The 21,357-nt window shown below is 46.5% G+C and overlaps 1 protein-coding gene across 5 annotated transcripts in view; it reads right to left on the minus strand.

The window, feature by feature from the left end:
* Nucleotides 1-21,357, minus strand: part of SERHL2 (serine hydrolase like 2) — a 99,361-nt gene that overhangs the window by 16,654 nt on the left and 61,350 nt on the right. For all 5 annotated transcript variants that reach the window (XM_029590374.1, XM_029590376.1, XM_029590373.1 and 2 more), the window contains 2 exons: nt 8,999-9,075; nt 8,807-8,841 (listed from right to left, as the gene is read on the minus strand). In XM_029590374.1, the coding sequence (XP_029446234.1) occupies nt 8,807-8,841; nt 8,999-9,075 (112 nt within the window). The remainder of the gene's footprint in view (nt 1-8,806; nt 8,842-8,998; nt 9,076-21,357) is intronic.

A 21,357-nucleotide genomic window follows, 5' to 3' on the forward strand; every position in this document is an offset into this window, starting at 1 on the left:
CGAAGACTTTCCAAATTCTTACTTAGGACAAAGAAGTGGAAGTCTTTCTAGCTTGCAACAAGATGGAAACAACATCCTCTGGATATACCTTCTCCCTTAAACACTTCCTTTCAAAAGGCAAGCCATTAAACAAAAGTGATCTGCCTGATCCGAAAATATTGGACCCAGATGAAGAAGGTTCAGCAAATGGGCACACCTTAGTGGGCTGTCCAACGCCAGGTTGACCAGATTCGCGAACCACGGGCACCTTGGCCATTCCGATGCCACCAGGATCACTTCCCCAGTATGACCCTCTATTCACTGCATCATTTTTCCCACCAGGGGCCATGGAAGAAACACATAAAGCAGAATCCCTTGGGGCCAAGGCAGAACCAGGGTTTCATGCTATTTTCTGCAACTGCAGAACTGGGGCGCCTTGGCATTCCTTAGCGACGCCATCAAGTCCAGGTGAGGAGTATCCTACCATTGATGTTATCAGAGCCATTGCCTCTCCCGACAGCTCCCACTCCCTGGGATCCAGCTTCTGGCAACTGAGAAAATCCGCTTGAACACTGTTTACTCCAGCAATGTGGGACGCTGTAAGCAATGCTAGATGCCACTCTGCCCAGAGAAACAAAATCTGAGCTTCCTGGACCACCGCCTGACTCCTGGTCTCCCCTTGTTGGTTGATATAAGCCACTGTGGTCGCGTTGTCCGACAACTATGGCCCTCAGCTCCTGCAACTGTTTCATGGTGTCTTGGACCACCTTTCTCTTATTGAATGGAGCACAAGGGGAAACCATGAACAAGTACCACAGCAGATGAGAGAATTCTAACAAATAACAGTCTCTTATCACGCTGAGAACTCATTGGTCTGTCGTGATCTTGGTCCAGTCCTCGTAAAACAGTTAAATGCCCCCGATCGGAGGAAGAGAGGAGTGGAGAAGCCTCGCATCATTGTGAGGACTTAGCCCCATCAGAACTCTCGTTGAGACCCTCTCTGCCTAGTTTCTGCCCCCTCAAAAGGGCTGGCTCCTAGTTGCTGCCTCCTAGTGCCTTGTCTCTGAGCTCCTGCCAGAGGCCGATTCGGATGAAACCTTCTATTCGTCCAAAACTGGGAACGCCCTTGTAAAGGAGCCTTTGCTTCCTTTAGGTTTATCTTCTGGCAGCCTATGTCCTTTGGTCTCACCAAGACGCTTCAAGAGCTCTTCCAAGTCTTCTCCAAACAGAAGCTTACCCTTGAAAGTTAACGCTCCTAAACGAGACTTAGACCAAACATCCGCTGACCAGTTCCTCAACCAAAGGAGCCATCTGGTCAAAACCTCAGACATCATAATTCTTGAATAAGTTCTGATAAGGTTATACAGGGCATTTGCAACATAAGCTGCAGCCGCCTCCAGACAGTCCGCCTGCTTAGCCTCAGATGTCGATAGCTACCTCGTAGCTATTGACATCGTAGCCTGCAACTGCTGAACCCAGCGTAAACTGGCCCTCTGCATAAAGCTACTGCACACAGCAGCCCAAATGCCAAGCACAGAAACCTCAAAAATATTCTTGAGATGAATTTCCAATTTCCTGTCCTGAATATCCTTCAGTGCCGCTGAACCAGCAACAGGCACGGTTGTCTTTTTAGTGATTGAAGAATAGAGAGATTGAAGAATAGAGAGATTGAAGAATCTAAATATGTACACCCTGGAGGAAAGGAGGAGCAGGGGTGATATGATTCAAACTTTCAGATACATGAAAAACTTTAACGATCCAAAGACAATGACAAACCTTTTCCAACAGAAAAAAATCAGCAGAACCAGAGGTCACGAGCTGAGGCTCCAAGGAGGAAGACTAAGAACCAATGTCAGGAAGAATTTCTTCACGGAGAGAGTGGTGGATGCCTGGAATGCCCTTCCGGAGGAAGTGGTGAAGTCCAAAACTGTGAAGCACTTCAAAGGGGCATGGGATAAATATTGTGGATCCATCAGGTCCAGAGGACGCATATAAAGAGCAGGTAGTAAAATACTGCACGGAGCGGCAGTAGCCACAGAGGCATTCACGGAGCGGGATGCCAGTGGCCAGTGGTAGGTGTCCACCTTCATGGAGCGGAAGGATGTAGGGCTGTCATCTCCCAATTAAATAAAAAACAAAAACAAAAAACAAAACAGGGATGGGATCCATCAGGTCTAGAGGACACATATAAAGAGCAGGTAGTAAAATACTGCACGGAGCGGCAGTAGCCACAGAGGCATTCACGGAGCGGGATGCCAGTGGCCAGTGGTAGGTGTCCATATAAAGAGCAGGTAGTAAAATACTGCACAGAGCGGCAGTAGCCACAGAGGCATTCACGGAGCGGGATGCCAGTGGCCAGTGGTAGGTGTCCACCTTCACGGAGCGGAAGGATGGAGGGCTGTCATCTCCCAATTAAATAAATAATAAAAAAACCCAGGGATGGGATCCATCAGTTCTAGAGGACGCATATAAAGAGCAGGTAGTAAAACACTGCATGGAGCGGCAGTAGCCACAGAGGCATTAACGGAGCGGGATGCCAGTGGCCAGTGGTAGGTGTCCACCTTCACAGAGTAGAAGGATGAAGGGCATCCATCTCCCAATTAAAAAAAAGAAAAGAAAAAAAGAAAAAAAAACAGGGATGGGTTCATGGGCTTATAGGTATTACCAATTATTAGGCTTTTCAATATTTGATGATAGTTAATGTGACTTTCAAGGCATTCTTCACTTTCGGTGCATGTCCGGCATGACTCCTTGCTTCAATGACAGGGGAAAAGAAAAACTGATACTTCACACATTTCCAGCATTGCCCTCTGCTTCATGGCAGAGAGCTATGCTGCCGCTTACCCAACTAATCAAACTTAATATTTCACTTGGAAGCAGCTCCAGCACTGCTCTCTACATTAATGGTGGGGGTGAAAAGGGAATTAGAACATAAGATTACTAAGAGCCAAGAGAAACAGTTAAGTATGAGAACAAATGTGTGAAGCTTGCTGGGCAGACTGGATGGACCGGTTGGTCTTCTTCTGCCGTCATTTCTATGTTTCTATGTTTCTATATGTTAGTGACCGCAAACACTGACGCATCCAACTTAGAGAGCGCCAACAGCTCAAGTGTGTCCTCAGGCAACAGATATAACTTTGCTATCGCCTGGACGACCTTCAGGCCTGTCTCTGGAGTGTTCCACTCCTGACTACCAGCTTTTTCACTGACTTGTGAAAAGGGAAGGCTTTCGCTGGACCCTCAGGCCATCCATGACCGGGTCCACTTCCTCCTGATTAGACTCCTCCTGAGGAACCTTGACCCCCAACTCCTTGAGAACATGAGGGATTAAGGGCCATAACTCTTCCTTACGGAAAAGACACACCACTTTTGGATAGTCCCCTTCAGCTACTGGCACCTGGCTCAATCCTCCGTCTGGGTCTGGTACATATGGGGTAGAGTCAGGCACAGCTGGATTAGGAAAGGCAGAAACTTGCTGAACCCCATCTGAATCGTCCAAGTCCACAGCTGGACTGTCTGGGACCTTTCTCAGAACGAGACTCTTGCAGCAGCCCAGCCTTTTGCCAGTTTGCAGACCACAAGCCCCTTGAGACCAATCCAACTGCCTCCCAGCCACCTTTCGTGCCAAATATGCCTCATGCATAAGGAGGAAGAACTCCGAAGATAACATTGCGAGGTCCTCTGATCCATCCCCAGAAGGAACCCCCTCGTTGCCAGATCCCTGCCCCACCAGTGATAATGGGGGGTGGGGGGGTGTGGGGGGGGGGGGAAGATCCTCACACCCCTGAAACAGTCCCGAAAGACCTGCAGCCCCTGACAACACGTCCACCTTTCCTGCGCCTGGCAGGAGAGGGGTGGCCGATTTCAGACTTTTGTGTAGGCTGCTGCTCAAATGCAGTTTCTGCTGGTCCCGACCGCCCTCTCCACCAGAGAGACAGAAGGAGCTCAGTCTGGAGTGGGAAAGCCGCGCATGCACAGCAAGCACTCCCACACGCCATTACTGCAACCACTGAGTGGAAGAAATAAGCACCACCATGCTGTCAAACTGACCTGCTCTGCCGTCAAAGAAATCCCTATCCCGCAGCTAGTGAGCTCCTTAAGGGCTCCATACAACCTTCCTGACTGCTACACCCTGCCGCTCATCTACAGGTTCTTTTTCCCTTTTTTTTTTCTCCAAAAAACCGTTAATGAAAAAGTAAGGGTACTTTCCTGAGGATGAAGAGCTGCGGAACTCGAACTGTTCTCCTGGGGGGGGGGGGGGGGGAACTGGCCCCACCAGCTGTATACCCCCCCCCCCAGCGGTGAAAACCCGAGCCACAGAAGGGTCCCCGACCCCCTGTTCGTATTCCTCAATACCAGGAGGGATAGCCTCACCAGGACCTAGCATCCTCCTAGGAAGATCCCCTGAATTCTTCTTTCTCCCACCCCCTCCAGACTGTAGGGATTGTGCCTCTACCATCTGCTGGAGACAGAGAAATATTGAGGGACTGCAGGTGGCACACTAGGTTATATGCCAGTGTCAGTAAAACTTTCTCTATCTCCATCTGCTGGAAAAGAGGCAAAACCCAGGAGTCTGGACTAATCTGGGAATGAACAGGAATAGTGAGCTATATGCTTTCCCACCTACTCTCAGTATTAAAATGGACTGTGACACACCTGCATCTTCAATGAAAAACTTAAATGTAAAACTGGACTCCATGCTTAATTTAGATACTTTGATATTTCTCAGACTGTTTACAGTGCCTTTCTCAAATTAAGAGTAGTGCAGAATCTTTGCCCTTTCTTAAAGTTCTCTAAAGTTCTTTAAAACTGTGATTCACTTGGTGGTGATGTTGCAATTGACCTCCCTGAGCAGCTTACACATAAGCTAAAGGTGGTGCAGAATGCTGCAGCCAGGACAGTGATGAAATATTCTAAATTCACTTTTATAACCCCTGTGCTGTGCTCTTTATATTGACTTCCAATTATCCTTAAATACAGTTTAAAATGTCATTAACTTTTCAGGTTCTGAGGGATAGGGGTCCTTTAAATGTAAACAATAAATTGGAATGGTTTGCTCCTACATTCAAGGACCGGGATCTGTTCCATGTTCTATCCCTTAAGGAGGTGTGTGCAGCTCAGGTGCAAGCAAGAGCCTTTCATGTGGCGCTATCACAATACTGTAGAACAAGTTCTTTTGTAGATTAGACTAGATCAGAGTTCTCTCTCATTCTGGAAAAGGGTGACGATTTGGATATTTCCCTGGGATTATTCTGCAATTTCTGTAGGAGACTGGCTACTTCTGGTTGCATTTTTTGTTCAGTGTGATGATGCTGTTATGAGAAAATGTATTAGGAGAGCCACATAGTGTTTTCAGTGAGAATTCTGTGTTGAGGCCAGTATGGTGACGGGGCAGTTATGAATTAGATTGTGTCTGTATTCATTTTTTGATGTTTTTGTGTTTGATGTTGATTTTTTTTTTTTTTTTTTTACATATGGATAAATCTGGCTGGATGATTCAGATTTGATTTTATATGTATTGTGATGATTTTTAATTTTGTGTACACTGCTCTGGGCAACCTTTTTTAATGGCTGTGAAGGCAGTTTAAAAAAGATCCATAAAATAATAAATATATATAATATGTTTGACTCCTGCACATGGTTCTCTGTTAGTGCTATTTTGGCCTTGGAAACCGGGGGGAGGGGGGCTGTATATCGCACATACTTCTGCTTAACTGCTTGCTGCACAATGTGCATACTTTGCAAAGTGCAAGCGCTTTAGCATGTGCTCGTTGCAAAGCCACATGGGGCTGGAAACTGTGATGTAACAGAGGCAGTGGGATAGGCAACCAGTAAAGAAGAGGATGTCCACAGGTGGAAACGTAGAAGAGGGAGGAAGGCAAAGGGTGCCGGTGTCGGGATGGTGCAGCGAGGAAAGTTTGCTTGAGTAGGGTGGTGAACAAAGATCCTCCGCTGAATTTTCAACAAACAGATCTTTTCATATAATATATAGCGGTTCTTTCTGCAAGCATGACAGGTCTTTATACTTTTTGTTATCCCAGATCAATGCATCTGGAGACAAACTGTTTAAGGTTCTCTATGAGCAATGTCTCAGATACATACAGTATGTCTCAAGAAAGCTGGCATTTCCTATAATCGCCAGATTATATAGAAACATAGAAATGACGGCAGAAGAAGACTAAACTGCCCATCCAGTCTGCCCAGCAAGCTTTCACACTTATTTTTCTCATACTTATCTGTTACTCTGACTGCTGAGTTCAGGGCACTTATTTGTAACTTTTTGGTTCTAATTTCCTTCCACCCCCGCCACTGATGTAGAGAGCAGTGCTGGAGCTGCATCAAAGTGAAGTATCAAGCCTAATTGGTTAGGGGTAGTAACCGCCACAATAAGCAAGCTACTCCCAGGCTTATTTGTTTACCCAGCCTGTGCAATTTAGTCCTCCTTGGTTGTTGTCTGAATATAAATCCTCTTTCCTTCATTCCCCCTGCCGTTGAAGCAGAGAGCTACGCTAGATATGCATTGAAAGTGAAGTATCAGGCTTATTTGGTTTGGGGTAGTAACCGCCGCAACAAGCAAGCTACTCCCACGCTTATTTGTGAATGCGAATCCTTTTTCCCACATTTCCTCTTGCCGTTGAAGCATAGAGCAATGTTGGAGTCGCATTAACCGTGTGTATGTTTATTGAATAAGGGTATTAATCACCAGGTAGTAGCTGTCATTTCTGCAAGCCAACCCCATGCCTCTTCTCTTCATTCACATCCTCTAGATCCGTTTAGAGGATGTGAATGAAAAGAAGAGGCATGGGGTTGCACCAAAGGTGAGCATAAGGCTTATGGTTAAGGGTAGTAACTGCCGCATCAAGCAAGCTACCCCGATGTTTGTTCACCCAGACTGCATAGATCGATGCCTTGTTGGATGATGTCTGAATGCAAATCCTGTTTTGCTCACTTCCCCCTACCGTTGAAGCAGAGAGCAACGCTGTATATGCTTTCAAAGTGATGTATCAGGCTTAATTGGTTTAGGGTATAACCACCGTAATAAGCAACTACCCCCACGATTGTTTGCCCAGATTGTGAAGTTCAGTCCTTGTTGGTTGTGGCCTGAATGTAAATCCTGTTTTCTACTTTTTTCCCCCCTGCCGTAGAAGCAGAGTGCAGCACTGTATCTGTATTCAAAATGATGTATCAGGCTTAATTGGTTTAGGGTAGTAACCGCTGTAATAAGCAAGCTACCCACATGTTTATTTACTCAGATTATGAAGTTTAGTCCTTTTTGGTTGTTATCTGAATGCAAATCTTCTTTTCCACATTTCCCTTTGCCGTTGAAGCAGAGAGCAATGTTGGGGTTGCATTAACCGTGCAAGGGATTTTTTTTTTGATTAAGGGTAGTAATCACCAGCTAGTAAACATTCCAGCAAGCCACCCCCATGGCTCTACTCTTCATTCCCATCCTCTAGCCTTTATGGATCCACAGTGTTTATCCCACGCCGCTTTGAAATCTTTCACAGTTTTAGTCTTCACCACTTCCTCTGGAAGGGCATTCCAGGCATCCACCTGCTCTAATTTATCGCAGCAACAGTCCTCAGCTTGTGGCACTGCCCTAAATCTGGTTATTAGATGTCACCATTGCAAGGGCCTGTGCACACTGCCTCCCTAGCATCCCCAAAGAGTAAAAGATCTAACCTGAAAATTGAAACCAGGTCCTTTGCATTGCAGAGGCTTTCCTGAGATGTGTTTATAGCTGAGGAGGAAAGTAGCATGCATGCATGATAATTTTTAAAGGTAACAAGTGCAAAGTATAGGGGTACTTTGGGATGGGAAGGAAGGAAGGAAGGAACCTTACACTAATTTTCAAAGAGAAATTACTGGGATGTTTTGTTTTTTTTTAATTAGCGTAAAATATGCAGGCTATGTGAAAACCGTCCCCATAATGAAGAATGATCAGAAAGTAAGTTCAGAATATGCCTTGCTTTCGAACCCTACTTATTTTTCTGAACAAAACATGTATTTTGTTCATGAGAATTTGTGGTGCCAAATAGAAGACGACTTTGGTTCCTCTGTATGTGAGTATCTCCATGCCTTTTACAATCCATATACTGCATATCCACAGTGCCCCGCAGTTTATTCACATCTCAGAGAACAATCCCTGAAGACTGAAGCTTATCTTTAGCAGAATCCAGGACCATATTAAAATCTCCAGCCATAACAAACAGCCTTTACTGATTTTACACTCCACTTCCTGTAACTTCTTCATAAAGGCTATACTGAATGGAGGCAGTATGTATACTACTATTAATTCCCCTATACCTTCGATATATTTTGAGTGACATACAATCTACCTTACTCAAGCGATTGTACCTTACTCAGCTCCCCAACAAATGTGTTTCTTCTACCATAACACATGGGTTTGCTTTTCAATTTAAGATAGCTCTGTAAACCTTATCATTTAACACCTTTATGTGCCAAGTTAACAACTTCACCATTTAACAATCATACATATGCACTAGAACACCTTTTGAACACTGACCATGAGCCATGCTGAACTTGATCCATGCTCAATTCCACTGCTGGCTTTTTGCATTTCTATCCTCTCTGTAAATGAAAAATGAAATATTCTTTCCCTTCATATTCTTTATCCTGAGAGCTTCACTTCCTAACACAAGACACCAGGGGCCTGACTTACTAAGGCTTTTCTCCCATTCTCTGTCTATGAGAAAAATGCTTAGTAAATGAGGCCCCAGGATTTGTATCGACCAGCACTATTATGGGGAAAGAAACTACATTAGAAAATACTCAGAAGAAAGAGAAACTGAGGAATGGAACTTACCACAGTTGCTTTAATATCTCTGGAATAAGTCACCCCTGTAAAGGAGAAGGAGAGAGATAAAGTTACTTACACACATGGCACTTCTCATAAATGGCATCAGCCAAACTCCATCTCTAGCCTTGTCCAGGGCTCTGGAAGAAAGCCAGAAAACTGACCATGAGGCAATGAGATACTGCATAGCTAGTAGATTACCTCCTGGCACCTTTTTGGTCCCACGCTGCAGTAAGATCCTCCCACTCTCCTCCGTTAGAGAATTTGCCTTCAACAATCTAAAACGAAGGATACAGAATGTGATGGGGCATTCCAGTGGGAGGAAAGCAGACTGGATGATATAACTACACTATCATACAATATCCACTTTGTGTTGGCAGCAGCAGTGACTTATTGTCTAACCCTACAGATCACAGAATCACTGCTTTTAGCACAAAATGGATGCACTAGTGGTAGCAAGAAGCACAGCTACTAAGGAGAAAAGAAAAACAGAAACAGAAATTGTTAGCAGATAAGAAAAATTAGGCCCATCTAGCCTGCCCATTCCTGGAGCAATGCCAGAGACCACTGTTAATCTCTGGCTTTCCCTGTCCAGTCTTTGTTATTCACTCCTTCACAACTAACGATCCTCTGTAATCATCCCAGAGGTTCTTGAATTCTGTTACTATTTTTGCCTCCACCATCATTACTGGGAGGTCATTCCATGCATTTGCCACACTTTGTGAAGAAATAATTTCTGACACAGCCTACTCCCTTAGAGCTTAACACTGTGAATTCTTCTAGACCATTCTTTCCTCTAAAAAAAAAAAAAAAGATTTACTTCTTGTTGTTATGTTTGGTACAAGTGTGACCCCCTGGAACGAGGTGAGAGATGTCTTCGCCCACAGGGAGGAGCTCTGTGAGCCTCACCGCCGGTAGGCGCGGTCTCAGCTATGTCAGACACAGCTGTGGAATAGAGTCTTTATTGATAGCAGAGAAAGGCACCACCCGTGGAGTGGGAGATGCAGTAAAGTTCTGAGCAGAGGGGTATACCCAGATGATGCCTCAGACGTGATGATCCAGTAGTGGCCCGCGAAGCGGGGTATGCCGGAGATGAGTCTCGGTGATGGAATGAGAAAGCTGTCTGAGGTGCAGGAACCCAGATAAGGTTTCTCTAGCGGTGATGTGGTAATGACCTGCAGGCAAGGAATACCGGAGTGGTTCCTTCTGGGATGAACTGGTAGTGGCCCGAGGCACGGGGTACACCGTAGAGAATCCCACAACGAGGCTAGACAGTTGAAGTCCGTAGAAATAGGTACTCACAGGAGGTAGTTCCAGGAAAGGTCTCAGATAGTGGAACCAAAAGCAGTCCAAGGCAGAAGGTCCTCCGAGGAGCGGATAGCAAGAGATGGGATAGGGCCCCTGAGGAGCGGGTACCTTGAGTGTCTCACACCAGTGAAGAAACTGGAACAGGAAGTCCAAGGAGTGGAATTCAGCAAGAGGGAACTCCTTGCTAACTCATCACAGTGAAGAGCCAGCCAGCTTAACTACAAGAGGTGGGTAACGTCATATGGAGGGGATGCCCCCGAGGTTCCCACCATGATGTGTACAAAGGTGGCCCATGCGCGCGTGCCTAGGTAATTTCTGGAGCAATATGGCGGTCGGCAGCGACTGCGCCATCCCGGGAACGCCAAGCTGGTCGGTAGTGACTGGCGGAGGCCACCACTCCTCCAATGGATGACAATGCAGCAAAGAAAGAGGTGAGCAGTAGTGGCCACAGCCGTCTGTGGCCGACGGGCGTAACAGCACCCCCCCCTTCTTAGGGCCCCTCCCTGGGGGTTTTGGTTTCCTAGGTTGAGAAATGTGGAATTGTCTGATCAACTTCTTGTCGAGAATGTTGCTTGCAGGTTCCCAACTATTCTCCTCGGGACCAAATCTTTCCCATGCGATGAGATACTCCCAGTGCCTTCCGTGCTTTCTTACTTCCAATATATCCTCGACCTGATAAGTGATGTCCTCTTCTGCAGTAAGAGGTTGAGGCTGAAGGGCATTACTAAGTACTCAAAATGACCGTCTTGAGTGTTGAAAGCCGTTTTCCACTTGTCGCCACTGCAAATCCGGACTAAGTTGTAGGCCCCCTTCAAGTCAAGTTTCAAAAATATCTTGGCCCCTTGAAGCCGGTCAAACAGCTCAGATTAGAGGCAGGGGATATCAGTCTTTAATTGTAATCTTTTTCAGACCTCGATAATCGATACAAGGATGTAAAGTTCCGTCCTTCTTCCCCACAAAGAAGAATCCTGCGCCGGTTGGCGACTTTGAAGGTCTAATGAAAGCTTTCTGTAAATTATCCTCAATGTACTCGGACATAGCCTTGTTCTCTATTGCAGAGAGAGGATAGACACATCCTTTAGGAGGTTCAGTATTTGGTTTCAGCTGAATGGCACAGTCGTAAGATCTGTGTGGAGGGAGGATGTCAGCAGCTTCTTTGGAAAACACATCACTGAATGATGCGTACTGAGGCGGCAGTCCTGCCATCACTGGAGTTGTAGGCATGCAGGAAACAGGAGAGACTTCCTTGAGGCATCTGCCATGACAACCTGGGCCCCAGCGGGAGAGTTCCAAGGAGGACCAGTCGAATTGAAGCTGATGCATCTGCAACCAGGGTAACCGCAGAACGACAGGGTGCATGGCCTTCTCTAACACAAAGAAGGGGATTGACTCCGTATGGAGGGCTCCGGTGCGAAGAGTCACTAGTTCAGTATGACAAGTCACATCACCGGGCAAAGGTTCTCCATGAATGGAAGACAAGAATAGTGGAGCTTCTAAAGTAACGAGGGGAATCCTCAAATGTTCCACTAGGGGTCGAAGTATAAAGTTACCTCCTGCCCCCAAATCCACAAGGGCAAGAATTTGAATTGTAGATGTTCCACAAGTCAGGGAGACTGGTAGAGAGAGTGGAGGAGAAGGCATAGTAAGGCCTAAGAACAATCCTCCTGCAGGACTTAGGCCTGTCCATTTCTGGACGAATAGGGCATGTTGGGACATCGTGACCAGCTTGTCCACAGTACATACATAGGCCATGCCTCTTCCGAAGTCTTCTCTCTTTTGAAGTTAAATGACTGTGACCAAGTTGCATAGGTTCTTCTCCACTGGCAACAGGAGCTGCTGGAACCACCCGAAGTGCAAGTTTAGCACGAGTCTCCTTCTGAAACGGTCCTTTAATAGGCTTGAGTTCTTTCTCCGTATCATGAAGCCGGTGGACGATTCTAGTAGCCAAAGCCACTAGCCCATCCAGCGAGTCAAGTGTCTCTCGAGCGGCAAGCTTGTCCTTTAAGCGGGTATTCAGACCTCTGAAGAAGAGAGTTTTCAGCATCTAGGTTCCCAGCATAATTCTGTACCAAGTCTTGAACTCTATTGCAAAATCAACTAGTGGTCAGTTACCTTGCTTCAGGTCCACCAGGTCAGAACCAGCAACAGTCACTCGAGCAGGATCATCAAAAACGCATTTAAATAATTCTATAAATCCCTCAATATCCTGCAGGATTGGATCCTTGTGCTCCCACAGCATCGAAGCCCAAGACAAGGCCCTTCCATCAAGATAAGATAGAATATAAGTAGTCTTGGCGTAGGCTGTGGGGAAGTGTGCAGGCTGTAGTGCAAAATGCATGCAGCATTGATTTAGGAAACCTCTAGTCCTTTGAATCTCTCCCGAGAAATGAACTGGAGCAGCCAGAGGTACCATAGTCTTTATAGCTACTTCAGGTAACTGGCCTTCATTACTGGAAGTGGCGCCTTGCATCTTCTGTGCTTGTAGCTGAAAAAACGCTGAAGTGAGTTTCTCCAATGTGGCTTGTTGTTCAGCTATACGAAGGGCCAGGCCAGGGACGGCCTGTAAGGCATTGAGCTGTGCCAGATCCATGGAGTTAGCAATCTGTTGTAAACTGTGAGGTTTGGGTGGACCCTTGGACATTATGGCAGCTGACCACGCCCACGGGGGGAAGTCCCGTGAGGGGCCACAGGTCAGGCTTAGCTCAAGACACACAAACACAGAGTTTGATCTTTTATTAGACTGTGTAAGGAAGCCACCAGAGGTGGCAGTAGTGAGCAGCTGGAATAGCCCAGCTGGGCTGGTATCCCTCATGGGCTGGAACAGCGACTCCTCCGGTATCAGTGCTGTAGTGGAAAGAACTGAGAGAATGAGTACAGTGGAGAATATACAAGACCCCAGTATGGAGATCCCCAGGGTAGGGAGAACAGACCCTTGAGGAGCGAGTATCTGAACCCTGAGAGCTGGGAGGCTTGCAGATGAGGTACTCATGCAGCGGTTCCATGGAGATGGCACTGGGGCTGGAACAGAGGCAGGCCCTCGAGGAGCGAGTGCCTGGTTCCAGGCAACAGTTCTGAGGTGAAGATGGTAGTACTCACTGATGTTGAAGATTAGCGAATCCTTCTAGGCAGAAGAGAAGATAGGAGTAGGCAGCGACTCAGGGAACATGGGCCCTCGAGGAGCGAGTACCAGTTTCCTGACAGCGATCGAGAAAGCAAGTGAGGCCCCCGAAAAGCGGGTACCCCGTTAGCGTTAGAGAGTCCAATAGAGATTGGAGAGGCAGAGTAGTTGGGTACGAAGAGCGAATCCCATCCGTAGGATTCCTGTAGAATTACCCTTGCTAACTCAAAGGCTAGCAAACACTGTATGCTTTAAATATCCGGGCATCATGATGTGCCAAGTAGGAAATAAGAGGAAGGGCTGCGCAGCGCGCATACCCTATGGTACAAGCGGAGCATGGCGGGAGGCAGCACCCAAGCCAGTCTGGGTACGCCAGAGAGGACGGCAAGCAGACGCCGCGGAAGCCAGGCGTCCATCCGCAGCATGAGGAGGAGAAAACAAAGAGAGGTAGGCGGAGTGAAACCGTCGGAACGGGACGGTTGCAACAATTTTAAAGGCAAGGGGGAAAGATATGACATTGAAAGGAAGAAGCTTCAAAAGAAAGAGGAGAACATCTTTCTTTTCTGAGGGGTGGTAGATATCTGAAATAACCTACCAGCGAAGATGTGAGAAACCAGTACTGTGACAGAATTCAAATACACTTGGGAAAGACAGAGGTCAGTGGAAGCAACAAAGTTGAGAGCAGAAGCAAGAAGAAAGGCAATAAAGAAAAAACAAGAGGCAGATAAAGGAAGCATAAAATAGTGACAGTGCAGGTCCTGGAGTAGCTTGGCTGGAACCAATAAGCTAGAACTCCCCAGAAACCAACCAGGGTGATGCTGGCAGATGGTGGTGGCTAGATACAAGGATTTAGGCCAGAGCTTTCCAAACTTTTCATGTTGGTGACAAACTTTTTAGACAAACACAAGCCGTTAAGCCCGTAACAACGGGCTACATTAAAATTTTTTTTTTGGTCCATTTCCTTTCCACTCCCCCCACACCTCCCTCTCTCTCTCTCTCTCACCTCCCCCCACACCTCCCTCTCTCCCTCTCACCTCCCCCCACCTCCCTCTCTCTCTTCCCTCCCCCCACCTCCCTCTCTCCTCCCTCCCTCCTCCCTCTCTCCCCACCTCACTCCCTCCCTCCCCACCCACCTCACTCTCCCCCCTCCCTCCCACCTCACTCTCTCCCACCTCCCCTCAGCTCACTCTCCTCCCAGCTCATCCACAACCGGCAGACAGGGGGTGTCCCTCCCGCACGTGCGCCGCCGCCGTTACTGCTCCTCCCTGCCTCTCGCACGCTGCCGCCGCTACTGCTCCTCCCTGCCTCTCTCTCTCGTACGCGCGCGCGTCGCCGCCACTATTGCTCCTCCCTGCCTCTCGCACGCGCGTCGCCGCGGCTACTGCTCCTCGTCGCCGCCGCCGCCGGTCCTGCTCGCTGCCGCTGCCGGTCCTGCTCCTAAGGAGCAGGCGCCATTTTTTTTCCTGACACGCTGCGCTCTGGCCGATGTGCACACATGCGCAGTAGAGCTGCTCTCTACTGCGCATTTGCGGCACGTCGGTCAAGCTTCGTTTATTAGTATAGATAATTTCGGGACATAGTAATTCAGTCTACTAGCAAACCAGAGGTTAAAGGTTAAACGAATGAAATGTATTTCGACAATTTATGTATGTTTCCTTAAATATATACATAATAAAATGTTTCACGACACAACCTATCTTGTGAAAACCTTTCATTTTTATTAAAAATATATAATATTCCAAGATTAATGTTATTATAATTTATGAGTAACAATAATAAAACAAAGTTATTGTGTTATTCAATTTACCTCTTTAATGAGATATGAGGTTGATGGGATGAACACAGCGTTTGAATATTTGGTGTTAATAAAAAAAAGTCCAAAGAGTCTTCTGCGTAATTTTAAAAAGCTGGCCAGTTTCACACTATAAAATTATTTGATAGCCTCATTCAACTAATTCTATATGGCTATGAGAGTGAAGTCTGGAATTTATAGGAAGGGACAGAATGTCAATATAAATCCTGCACCTCCAGTTCTGTAACTCTGTGCATCCACTGAAATTCCCCCAAACAATGGAGCTTGGATGTTTCCCTTACAGCTCATCATACTAAAAGATATTTTCAAATTCTGGTGTCACCTCACAGTAACAGCAGCACAAACACCTTCCACTGCCAGGCACATTGTGAACTAACACAAAACCCCGCAAAAAAGACACTCAAAATCTATAATGCAATCCCACTGTAACATAACAGTAATAACACCAAGGACTCAAACAACAATAATCCTACCTGTGAAAAAGCAAGGGTAAATATTACACTGGGTCCTAGAATACCAATACACCACCTACTGAGGAAACAAAACAAACCAGATTGCTATAGATCCCTATGCTAGCAGAATCTCTCATCATGGTCACACACACAGAGCAGAGACAGACCCTCACCAAATACAGAATACAAAATAAAGGAGCACAAATTAGAAAAAACTGAAATGGAAACCCCCAAGAAGCCAGACTCTGTGTATTAACAATGGAAAAACAGAACCACCATTCCTCATAAAACAAATAAAATCAAGAAGCATAAAGCATCAGTTTATAATAGTAAAACCATACTAATAAAAGAATATTTTAAAACTACTGATAAATAAAATTTCTATTAATTAAAATCATATACATTTTTTACAATTTCCCCAAACACCAATAAAATATTTCAAAACAGCACATACCGTATTTTCCGGCGTATAAGATGACTTTTTAACCCAAGAAAATCTTCTCAAAAGTCGGGGGTCGTCTTATACGCCGGGCACACCTGCTCTCTGACCAGTTTCTCTCAATCAAATGCATTCTCGCACTTACACACAGGCTGGCTGCTTCTCTCTCTCTCTCTCTCACTTCCACCCCCACCCCCGAGCACAAATAGTAGCTGCATTAGCTTCCTCCTCCAGCCCCCGCAGGCCAAGAAAGAAGAAACCCATCGGCCGCGGGAGGCTCACGCTGCTGTCTCCTTTCCAGATTACCAGCTCCTTCGACTGCTCGGGGCCGATGCTGCTATCTTTTCATGTGGCACGGCTTTCTCCTTCCCGCGCACCGCACTGCCGTTGCCGCTGGGCTAAAAGCACGTTCAAGCCCAGCGGGAACGGCAGCGGTGCAAAAAAAAAAAAAAAGCTGTGGCATCCGCGGCTGGCCTTGTCTTCTTCCCGCCCCCCCCCCCCCCCTTTGAACCGGAACAGGAAGTGATGCGCGGGAAGAAAGAGCCGTGCCGCGTGAAAAAATTGCAGCAGCGACAGCAGGAACGGCCCCGAGCAGTCGAAGGAGCTGGTAATCGGGAAAGGAGACAGCAGCGTGAGCCTCCCGCGGCCGATGGGTTTCTTCTTTCTTGGCCTGCGGGGGCTGGAGGAGGAAGCTGCTGCAGCTACTATTTGTGCTCGGGGGTGGGGGTGGAAGTGAGAGAGAGAGAGAAGCAGCCAGCCTGTGTGTAAGTGAGAGAGAGAGAGAGAGAGAGAAGCAGCCAGCCTGTGTGTAAGTGAGAGAGAGAGAAGCAGCCAGCCTGTGTGTAAGTGAGAGAGAGAGAAGCAGCCAGCCTGTGTGTAAGTGAGAGAGAGAGAAGCAGCCAGCCTGTGTGTAAGTGAGAGAGAGAGAGAGAGAGAAGCAGCCAGCCTGTGTGTAAGTGAGAGAGAGAGAAGCAGCCAGCCTGTGTGTAAGTGAGAGAGAGAGAAGCAGCCAGCCTGTGTGTAAGTGAGAGAGAGAGAGAGAGAGAAGCAGCCAGCCTGTGTGTGAGAGAATGCATTTGATTGAGAGCATGTGTGTGATTGAGAGAAACTGGTCAGCGAGCTCATGTGTGTGAGAGACAATGAAAGTGACTGCTCAGAGAGATGACTGATGTGTATGTGAGTGTGAGAGAGAGAAAAAGCATGGAAGTGAGAAATCTGGGTATGTGAGAAAGCAGGGGAGTAAGAAGCCTGATTATGTGAGAGAGAGCATGGGAGCGGGAGGACTGGCTGTGTGTGTGTGTGTGTGTGCGCGTGCATGAGAGAGAGACTGGTTGATAAGGTGACGGTGTGTGTGAGAGAAAGAGACTGCTGTGTGTGAATGTGAGAGAAAGAATGTGATTCAGGGAATGAGAAGCCTGTGCACGTGGAGAGTGAGCATGGAAATGAGAGAGAGACTGGTGTGTGTGTGTGTGAGACAGAGAAAGTGATTATGAGAGTGAGAAGCCCGTATATGTACGGTAAGCAGAACACGGGAGTGGGAAGCCTGTGTGTGTGTATGGCATGAGAGAAACTGTTCAGGAAGGTGTCTGGTGTGTGTGTCAAAGACTGTTTGGGAAATGATTGGTGCGTGATAGACAGAAACTGGTCATGGGGGCATGACTGGTATGGTGTGTGTGTGAGAGACATGGGCCCTAAGGAAGAGGAAGAGGAATAGGAGAGCTGCTGGAGGGGGTAAGGAAAGGTGGCTTTTTAAGTTTATTTTTCTTGATTGACTGCCATTTTAATTATTTAATATTATGTGATGTGTCTGCTTTTTTGAAATATTTTATTGGTGTTTGGAGAATGTTTAATAGTTTTTATGAGTTTTTAATTGTTGGATGTTATTCTGTTCATAGCTGTTTTGAAACATTTATTCTGCTTATTAGTATAGTTTTACAATTATTTATGTGTGGGGATCTATAGCTGCTTGCTAGTTCTGTTTTCCTAATAAGAGGTGTATTGGTTTTTAGGGCCTGATATACAGTATTTATAGTGTTACCTTTTCATAGATAGGGTTGCTCCTGTTTGAGTGTAAAATTATTTTTTTTCTTAAAAATATGTATAAAAAAGGGGGGGTCGTCTTATACGCCCAGTCGTCTTATACACCGGAAAATACGGTATATCAAATAACACCCAATAACTAAAACTAATAAGGATTTAAAAAAGCCCCAGCTGTCCATACCTGGGAGCTCTTGATTTTCAGTCACCCTGATATTGTCAAGGATTAGGAGGTTATCCTCTCTCTCTCACACATACATACACATTCATGCTCTTATACCCACCATAACCTCTCGCTCTCACAGACACTGACACACTCTCAGGCTCTAAGACACTCTCTCCCCCTCCACACACACCCCCACACAAACTCTTACTCCCCTGGATTTTCTCATACACACTCATGCTCTCACTCTCTCTGGCTCCTTCACATACACACAAACACACACACCCAGGCAAGTTCCCAATCATTCTCACACCCTGAAACTGACCCCCAGGCAGGCTCCAATTCATTCTCACACACACAGACCCTCAGGCAGGCACCAATTCATTCTCACACACACACACACCACACACAGGCAGGCACCTATTCTCACACATACAAACCCCAGGAAGACACCCATACATTCTCATACACAGACACACCCTCAGGCAGGCACCCATGCATTCACACACACACACCCCCCCAAGGCAGACTCCCATTCATACACATGCACACTAAAGGCAGACCCCCTCTCTTTCTTTTGCCAGCAACCTCGGAGCCTCTCTCATTCCTCTGCTGCCACTGTCACTGCTGCCGCATGGCTATTGGGGAGGCGCTGATTGCTGCTATTGGCACTGAAGCCCATTCTGCTGCCTCCTCTGTGCAGGCCAAGTGGGTTTCCACTTCCTCCATGGTGATCTTGTACATTGTGAGATCCGCATAGAGAAAGTGCTACTCTTGCACATTACCAAAGATTACATGTGCCAATCAGTAAAAAGTAATTATTATTTTTTTTACCTTTGCTGTCTGATCTTAGTTTTCTAATCGGTTGGTCACAGGCTTTTTTATTCCACCTCCCCTTTCTTATTTTTTTGCCAATTCCTTTCATATTGTCTTTTTTTTCTATTTCTTTTCTCTCCATCTATCTTCTTCCCTCAAACATACATTCAGGTTCTCATTCTCACATGCTTTCTCTCTCTCTCACACACACACACACACAGGCTCTCACTCTCACATGCTCTCTCTCATACAATCATTCATACACAGTCTCTCTCTTGCACATGCTGTCTGACTCTCACACACCCAGGCTCTCTCTCACTCCTACATGCTGTCTTGCTCAAGCACGGGCTCTCACTGTCACATGCTCTCTCTCATACAATCATTCATACACATAGGCTCTCACTGTCACATGCTGTCTCTCTCACACACACACAGGCTCTCACATGCTGTCTCTGCAAACATTCAGGTCCTCACTCCCACACACAGTCTCTCAACTCATCTCATACACGCACACACACACAATCTCTCAACTCATCTCATACACGCACTCTACGGGCCCTAAGCCTCTTTCTTACCTCTGGGCCTCCTCTTCACGGGTCGCTGCAGGATGGGCTCTGCAACAGCCCTGATCTTCTCGGGCCGATCCGCAGTAGGGACCCTGCTACCGGGCCTCCTCCTCTTCTCAGCCCGCTGCAACAATGCTGCTCCTCTTCTGCACGTGGCAGATGCTCCTCCTCCTTCCTGCCCGTGTGGCTCCGGCAACATTTTTCTTCCAGGGCCGCGTGGGCAGGAAGGAGGCGGAGCACCTGCACGTTTAGACGTGACCTTGTACTTCGGGCCGTGGTGACGTGAGCTCCACCACAGCCCTGCCGATCTTCCTGCTGTGTGTCTCCGGCACACAGCCCAGCCCAGCGAAACTTCACTGCTCAGCCGCCAGTGGGATGAGGTCCACCGGCAGCCGCATTGGCTCCCACTTGCCGGTGTGTCACGTGCACTGGGCTTGCGCGACACACCGGCACACTGCAGACGACACGCACTTTGGAAAGCTCTGATTTAGGCAGTCAGATGTTTGGGCAATAGCCTCATTTGTTGTGGTAGCTTTTTAGATTACACAGCATGGTGGTAAGACATGGTTGTTGTTGGTGTTGTTTGGATTCTGGATTAAGTATGGAAACTTGTAAACTTATCTATCCAGGATGGTAGCGAACCAATGAGAAAGACATCAAGTACTGACTAAGGAGCGATATCTTAGAAAAGGTCAAGCTTCTACTGCTGGAATTTATGTTAGCAGTGTGTACCAGAATAACTGGGCAGACTAGATGAGCCAGTTGTTCTTTATGTGCTATCATCTATTATGTTTTCATGATTGGTCTGACATTTGGTAGCCACTGAGGAAGTTATCTCTTTATATATGACACAAAGGGAGAATACAAAATGTTCTCTCGGTCATAGATATTCGTGATAGGAATTTCCCTAAGTACAGTTATTTTGCGAAACGGTCTTTTGGTCAGTCAGGGAGCTTATGAAATCTCATATCATCTTGAAAGTGATTTAGCCTTGATAGGATATTATGAGGTAGAGCAATCCATAGTCAATGGCAAGAAGTACCTGGTCCATTATCTTCTGGCTGCTTTCCTACTGATCAACATTTCAGTGGAACTGTCCATCCCTTTCTTTCTGGTTAAATGGTTTGATAAAATATAGAGACATTTTCATGGTCCATATAATTTCATTTTTAGAAATTTGTTTAAGAAATGGCAACTCCACTGTTTATACAAGAATTCTTTAAAGGGTCCCCCGACACGGAAGATTCACGGTGAAGATTCACAGGGAGCGCCAAAAATTCTGATTGTTGTTATAAATCGCTGTCCCTCCCGATGCAGCCTGTTGGCGAACATGGGGTCCGTGTCGGGGGACCCTTTAAAGAATTTTTGTATAAACAGTGGAATTGCCGTTACTGAATCAATAAGAGATCGGGCATTCTCAACAGCCGGCCCCCCTTTATGGAACTCCATCCCTCCGGACCTCAGACAAGAACCCAGCCTCCCAACCTTCAGAAAAAGACTTAAGACCTAGCTGTTTAAACAAGCATTCCCGGACTCTAACTAATTCTCATACCATCAACTACACATCATACCTACCTCTTCTTCATGTAAATATCTACAGCTAATGTTTAGCGAATGTAAATATCTTTATTGTTATCTAACGTTATCCTATCCTTTTTTTCTCTTCTTCCAGTTTTATCTCCCCTGTTATTTGTAACTGCTTACTTCCTCACTAATAAGTTACTCAATTGTTCATTGTACACCCCTTGTTCTATGTAAACCGGCATGATGTGATTGTATCATGAATGCCGGTATATAAAAATCTTAAATAAATAAATAAATAAGATGAAATTATATGGACCATGAAAA

Source organism: Rhinatrema bivittatum, chromosome 2, assembly GCF_901001135.1.
Source record: "Rhinatrema bivittatum chromosome 2, aRhiBiv1.1, whole genome shotgun sequence".
In the NCBI taxonomy this organism is placed as follows: Eukaryota; Metazoa; Chordata; class Amphibia; order Gymnophiona; family Rhinatrematidae; genus Rhinatrema; species Rhinatrema bivittatum.